Genomic DNA, 7,119 nt, shown 5'->3' with positions numbered 1-7,119 from the left:
TGAGGCGTCATTTAGAAAACCGATCCTCGCAGCGTATCGCCTCGAACTAAACCTGAAGTAGTAGTATTATCATTCTTCTTCTTCTCCTCCTCCACAGGCCGTGAAGACCAAGTACTCCAGCAGCAGGCTGATGAAGATCAGCCTCCTCCCTCAGCTCCAGTCCTGCGTCCTGAAGAAGATGGCGTCCGCTCCGCTCAACGAGCCCTGAGCTCCACGTTCACGCTGCCATCAGGACTTTTCACACATCTCGCACTTTATGTTTGAGGTCGATCGAACCTGCGGAAGAACGCTCACTCGATTTTTTTTTTTTTTTTAATAAAATGGTTTTATGATTTTTCATCGAGGCTTCGTGGTTTGTTTTGGCTGTTTTTTGTTTACCGTCTTTGAATGCACCGTGAGCTGCATGTCAATCAGAGGTTTGTCTGACCAACTTCTGACAGGTTTCTCGTGACTTTTTGTTTTTCCATTTAGGTTAGGTTAGGTTAGGTTAAGTTAGGTTAGGTTAGGTTAGGTTAGGTTAGGTAGTTCCTTTATTAATCCCCGAGGGGACATTTTTTCGCTACAGCAGCAATAAGATAATAATAGAATTTAGTATTTTATTGTAGAGTTTATGGGTGAAGCAAGTGCTTTTTTTTTTGGCCTAAATATCTTCGAGCAAATGTAATTTAATGCACTTTTATGTGTTCATGTTTTGCATTATTGATCTCATGTTCAAGTAATTTAAATCTACTTTGGACATGAAGCCAAATAAACATGTTTTAGCCAACTTCTGACTTTAAGCACATTTTTGTTCATGACAGCCGTGTTTTTATTTGGAGAACTAAAGAGCCTATCGGGTACATTTGTATTGGCGTACGTGTCGGCTGATATGCACAGATTATGAATAATTATTTCAATTTTACAGAACATAATACAGAAAAAGATGCTTTTTTTTCCCTAATAAAAAAAATTCCAGTGAATTTTTGATCAAATTTCCTTCCTTCACCTTTGTCTCAAGTGTTTGTCCACATTTGATTGATCATTATAAAAAAATCTGTTGAAATATCCAGTGACATTTTATACATATTTTTTTTATATACACGGGTGTATTTCTAATGTAAAATCTTAGAGCAGACTACTAGAGTTTTTCTGTAGACCGTTTTTAATTCGGCGATGTGTAAATGTTCCGAGTGTTTTTGTGGACAAATATTAAATCTGACCCCAGAAAAAAGCACGTCTTTTACCAGTTTATTACTAAAATAAGCTTTGTTGAGTGTAAAGCTGACAGGTCTCATGTTGGGGGGGCGGATGGGGGAGAGGGGTGGTCCCGGAGGTCCCGGAGGTCCCGGAGGTCCGGCTCAGTTGAAGCGGACTCTGCGCATGGAGCCCACCGTGTTGCTCTGGCTGCCCCAGTCGGAGAAGTTGTTGTAGTCGCGCTTCTCCAGGACGTAGTGAGGTCCTCTGTAGTTGGGCTCCTGATACACCACCCACCTTCAGGCACCAAACAAAAAATGGGTTTAAAAATAAATAAATCTCAAAATCCAACAAAGCAAAGAAAGAAAAAGCAAGTTTGGACTGAATCATGGTTTCATGAGATTTTGAGTCTAATTAGACGGAGTCCGTCTCCAATGGACCAAAAACAATCAACACTTCAATAGTAAGATCTAATATTTCTTACTCCTGCATATTTTTTTTTTTTTTTTAGCTACATTCAACTATTCAAATTTTCAGATCTTTAAGGACTTGTTTGATTTTTTTCTAATATTCTTAACTTTGAAAATATTCAGCTTTTTACAGCCTTTTTCGTACATCAGATGCTCAGTGGCTTCATGCAGTATTATCCTGCTACTTCCAGTATTAATTACAACGTGATGAAGAGAATTGCTGATCTGCCTGTTATTGTTTACGTCAACACGTGTGGATTAAATACAGTTTAATGTTAAAAACCAACGAGTGACTGCTTATTTTTCTCCACAGAGACGAACTTACGCTCCTCCGAGGACGCGGATGGAGGCGACTCTGTTGAGGCTGTAGCGGCTCATCAGGTTGGGGACGTCGTCCTGGATCTCCATCTTCTTACCGGAGTAGCCGGCTCGCTCGAACAGCTGAGCTTTGGCGGGATTGTTGTCCTGGAAACCACAGAGATGCACAGCTGGTGAGTTTGTGTGTGTGTGTGTGTGTGTGTGTTGGTGGCAGTCCACGAGAGGTTAGGTGTGAAAATGTATTATTATTATGTTTAGTCACCAAATGATGGCCACAATAAGAAAAAACAATTAGAGAAGTTTTTTTTTAATTTTATTATATTGCGGATGTTCGAAATGTGGAAAATAAAGTGGAAATTAGAGTTTGTGAATAAAGTTGAAATGTCGGGATTAAAGTTTGTTCCCCGGAAATAAAAGTAGAGTAAAACAAAACATTAAAACAGAAAGGAACACATTTAGTATTAATATCTACTTCAAAATAAAAGTCTTACATTTTCCACACTAACTTCAAGTGAATATTTCTATATTTTAGAAATAATCAAACTTATAAATTTCATTTAAATATCAAAATATTTTGTTAATATCAGTGTACTAGAATCTCCACTGCTCTTATAACTGCACCGTGACTGTTCATATTTTGGTTAATTTGTATTTTATTAAAATGATATGTTTTAACCTTGTGTTTTTTAAATCTTAATTGATTTGATTTAGTTTTTTCCTGCTTTTTGTTTTTTTCTTTCTCTTAAACGGTGTTTGAAATGTGATATAAAAATAAAGCTGCCCTGTAAAATTGTAGTGCGATATGTTTAAGGCTTGTTTTTGTCTGTAGAAACGTCAGATTTAACTGCTCTCTAAAGTTTCTGTAACATGTTTTGGTGTTTCACCTGTTTGACGGAGCGGACGGAGGTGACGTGGTCCACCTGAGCGCACCACTTGTCGTAGCAGTTGTACTCGCCCCGGTCGGACATGTCCCACAGGTACTGGCGGCCCCGGAAGTTATCCTGCTCGTAACCGACCCATCTGCAGGAGAGCCGAAGAGGGAAGGAGGCGAGTCCAAGACAGAATCACACGGCAGCAGGGAAGGAAATTTAAAAATAAATTTAAAAAAGTTTACCGTACTTGAAATAAAAAATACTGCAGACTCTGATTCTGATTTGGTCATTTTGTTTTTACTAATTGCGGATTTGATTATGAAAGTTTTGTTGATCTGTCTTTGACCAGAACTAAATATGACCTTTTTTCTATGAGGTTTGGTGGACACAAAAAATCCGAAAAATTTATTGGATTTAACATTAAAAAAAAAGCAGTTTCATGAGTTACAGAAATATTTTTTGTGAAAACACACCTCATATGTTTACTAGATATTTAAAAAAACAAAAAAAACAACATGTCCAACCAAAATTTTGTCAATCAGATTCAATCAATGCTTTTTTTCTTTTCTTTGTTTTGGCATCAATCAAAGAGAATTTGTCTCTCGGAACAATAAAAACAACCTGAAGATGTAGTGAAGTTGGACTTCTTTTACTTTTAGACATCTGCAGTTTCACTTGCAAAACTAAATACTGGGTTTTGAATCATTTTTTGGGCATTGATCGTCCTGTTGGGGAAATGTCTCGGCCTCATCTGTCAACCAAACTTCATGGGATTTTAAAAAAAAATTGATCCTTTAATGTTGCTCGAAGACTTAAATACAAAATCTACTTGTTGGATGTGATAACTGTGAATATCTGCAGATCTGCAGCACCGGGTTCGCTGCAGTTCACTTACGCTCCGCTCTCCACCTGCACAGAGTTGCATCTCTCTGGGAAGTTCTTGTCGCTGAGCCTGGAGCAGTCGGAGCTCAGGTCCAGCCGTCTGCCAGCGAAGTTACGCTGCTCGAAAAGGGTCACCTGAGAGTACGCAAAACAAAACACAAAACCACGACACGTTCAGAAGACCTGCTGGGAAGTTACAGCTCGACTTCAGCTGCGAGCTGCGTTTCAAACTCAAACTTGTAATTTCTTGAGTCTTTCATCTTCTGTAAATTGAACGTTTACGTTTCGGGAAACACGGTAAGTTGAGAAAGCTGATTTAACAGGAAGTGCTGGGATTCAACTAAAATGACAAATTGTCTGATTTTTTTTGTCTGTATAAAGTTTTAAAAACCAGGAAACGTGTTCATTAGTCAACTTTATTGAGCTGGAAGATGCTTTAAAATTATTATTATTTTTTAATTTCATCTTGATTTAATCTATCAATTAATCCTTTTCGTCCCAGAAAACAAAACTATTATGTTTTTAAGTGCCTTCAATAAACAATCGAAAAAACCAAGATATATTTCACTGGCATTAAAAAAAAAAACCCCAGAAAATTGTTGACTTATTTTGCTTTCAAAACAACTCCTATCCTCCAATCGACTTATCGATTAATCGACTCCTGGTTGCAGCTCCAATCACAGTTTCTGAACCACACAACCTTTAAAAGAAACAAAACATCTGTTCAAGTTTGCCTTGATACAAACGAGTCTCCATGATGGTTGGACTCACCCTCCCACTGGACCCGTAGAAGGCACGTTGGAGCACAGACCCCAGCTTGCTGCAGATAAAGAAGCATTTTTTAATCAATAATTAGAACCCAGAAAAACACGATTAGTAATCAAAGCTGCAACAATCAAAATGTCGTTTTGGTGTTTTTTTTTATGTCACGATGCTCAAATGAACAGTTTCTCTTCTGAACTCTTTACAGCTCATAAAATATACTCTCGTTTAAAAAGTATTTCTGTGTTTCACTCTTTTGGATTAAAACCTCCACTTTTCCACCTGAAGCGACGTTAGCGTGCCTCCAGCGGCCGCCGTCGCTCTCCGGGCGCTTCGTGGGGTAAACTGGGGTCACGGAGAGCAGCGCGGGAGGCCCACCCACCTCCACCTCCACCCCCCACCCCCTCCGCCCCCACCCCCACCTCACCTCCGCTCTGCAACATACCTGGTTTGTTGGGCTAATCCTGGGACCTTAGTAAAGATGTTCATGTCAGCTCTGCGAGGCCACAAGAAAGCCCCTTAAATACGGCGCGTGGAGGCGAGCGGACGGCTGCTAGAAAGCTCAGAGTGTTTCTGCCCGGCAACGCCATTGATATGCTAAACACACGCTCATGTTGTGTCCTTTTTTTTTTTTTTTTCCACAGCACACATCAGCTGCAAAACACTGCAAAAAAACAACAACAACAAATATACATACAAATGCACATGCGGAGCTCCGTTTTCTGCAACATGTGAGCGCGTGCGGCCTCAGGACTGCAGCGACGACACTTTCGGCTTCGAACAAATTCAGCGTTCTGTGCGACAATGCGCCGTAAACAATCCACCTGTATTCACGCTTTGTGGAGGGAAACCCGCTGCGGCGCTGCATTCAGCCGGGAGGTCGTGACCCCGGGGGGGCTTCAGGCGGCGGCCCCTCTGCTGTGAAACATGTGAGCGTTTCACCTCCGTGAACCGGAGCGTAAAAAGGTTCGAGATCAGTGTTCGTAGCCGTTCCACCCATGTGGAGCCACGGATGTATGAAGACGTGTTGTTTATGGATTTGAACCTTCGGGGGGTAAAAGTTGATTAAAAAAGCAACTTGTGTAACTGACTTGAGTCGTTGAAGGTCACCGTCCTGTTTGGTGTTTTTATTTGTTTACCGAAGGACGCAGATCTGAACAAGCTTCCTGTTCTCCAACATTTATGATTGAACGTGTGTTACTTGTTTTATATATAATAACACCGACACAATCCGGACTCATTGGAGGGTCAACAGTTCAGCTAACGGAGTCTCAGGACCAGAAGTCTGCAGAGACCGATGAGGTGCAAAACAAACCAGCTGCATTTTATTTGAGAGAAACACCGAAGTGAGTGAAGCCTGATCGCTGCAGCAATTACACATGGAAATATTTCAAATACTGAGATTTTAAACATCTTAAATTTTTTTTTAAATGTTCAGTGTTTAAAGTACAGACTGTTTCTAAAAGAGTTCGTAGCTTCAGGTCTGTAAAATGGTTCTGATCCAGAAGTGTCTTCAGCTGCAATACCAGCGAGTGCCACTAGAGGTCGGCTCCAAAAAGCCTCCGGCTCCATAGACTCCCATTCAACTTCTCTCATCAAATCCAAAGTGAATAAAATGTGTCCATCAGTTATCTCGGTGTTGTTAGCTAAAGTCACTCCTTCTTCTTAGTTTTCTGGAGGTCCATCTGAAAATAATCCCTCATTCATTAGAAAAGAAGATTCAAGAAGACCTGTTTTTGGGGGCGTGTCTGTTTGATTGACAGGCCTGTGGTGCAGTCAGGTTACAGCTATCGGTGGGCGGGACGTAGTATCGTCAGGTTTCCGATCAGATCGGTCAGATCCACCGCTGGCTCCTCCCCCAGCTCGTCCAAATATGGTCACTTCCTGCTTCAAACACACTCCGAACTAGCAAAGATGGCAACGGACAAATATACCTGTCAATCAAACAGACACGCCCCCCCTAAAAAAAACACGTGGAAGCTACGAACACTTTCATTTACCGTCTGTGATTTTACTGCACTGTGATTGTTTTTGACCAGAAATAAACCAACAAATCATTCAGTAAAAATGCTGCTGGATGTTAACGCATTTTAAGCAGCCGTTGTTTTCGATAAAGAAAGATGATAAATGTTTGGCTGACATTAGTTTGAGTGCGTCTGTGTTAGTTACTGTGTTGTGACACCGGTCGTCCTCGCTGACATTAACTTTGCTTACAGTGCCAGAATATCTCCCTTTTTTTATTTTTTTTCTCCAAACGATCTGTTGGCCCCGATCAGCAAATTCACGCTCACACTCCACTGACTTCCAATGGGGGTATTCAGTGTGTGCGTGGCGGGGGAAGCCGCTTGTTCACCGATGAATAGCAGAAACAAATGTCCTGGATGCTTCACTCTTAGTTTTTTGTTGTGGCGGCGCTGGCAGCGGACCAGAACCAACCGGGGGGCGGAAAACACCGAGCGGGTCTCCAGCGCGTCGAGAAGCTCCGGGATTCTTCTTGCACTTTGGAGCAGCTTCTAGCAGAGAACAAATGCTGCAGGTCAGACATCTACATGTGGTTTGTGGGCGAAGCTGAGCGGAAGGGGGGACAGATGTAGGGCAAAGACGAGAGACTCGCAGCAAAGAAGGACTCAGTTTGAACGTTT

At 41.4% G+C, this 7,119-nt stretch overlaps 1 protein-coding gene across 1 annotated transcript; it reads right to left on the bottom strand.

Moving 5' to 3' along the window:
- Positions 1-1,305: 1,305 nt before the first annotated feature.
- On the bottom strand, positions 1,306-4,966 carry crybgx (crystallin beta gamma X). Its single transcript, XM_069716003.1, has 6 exons — positions 4,923-4,966; positions 4,487-4,535; positions 3,729-3,850; positions 2,846-2,981; positions 1,969-2,108; positions 1,306-1,470 (listed from the first exon to the last, which is right to left on the bottom strand). Exons 1-6 carry the CDS (start codon positions 4,964-4,966, stop codon positions 1,338-1,340), a joined length of 624 nt encoding a protein of 207 aa, XP_069572104.1. The 3' UTR covers positions 1,306-1,337.
- Between the last annotated feature and the right edge of the window lie 2,153 nt (positions 4,967-7,119).

Source organism: Brachyistius frenatus, unplaced genomic scaffold (genome assembly GCF_029030835.1).
Source record: "Brachyistius frenatus isolate BFR_SWC_R1_liver_20210118 unplaced genomic scaffold, ASM2903083v1 Contig_150, whole genome shotgun sequence".
Lineage (NCBI taxonomy): Eukaryota > Metazoa > Chordata > Actinopteri > Embiotocidae > Brachyistius > Brachyistius frenatus.
Note: the sequence above shows the minus strand (reverse complement) of the source record. Positions and strands in the feature narration are given on the sequence as shown.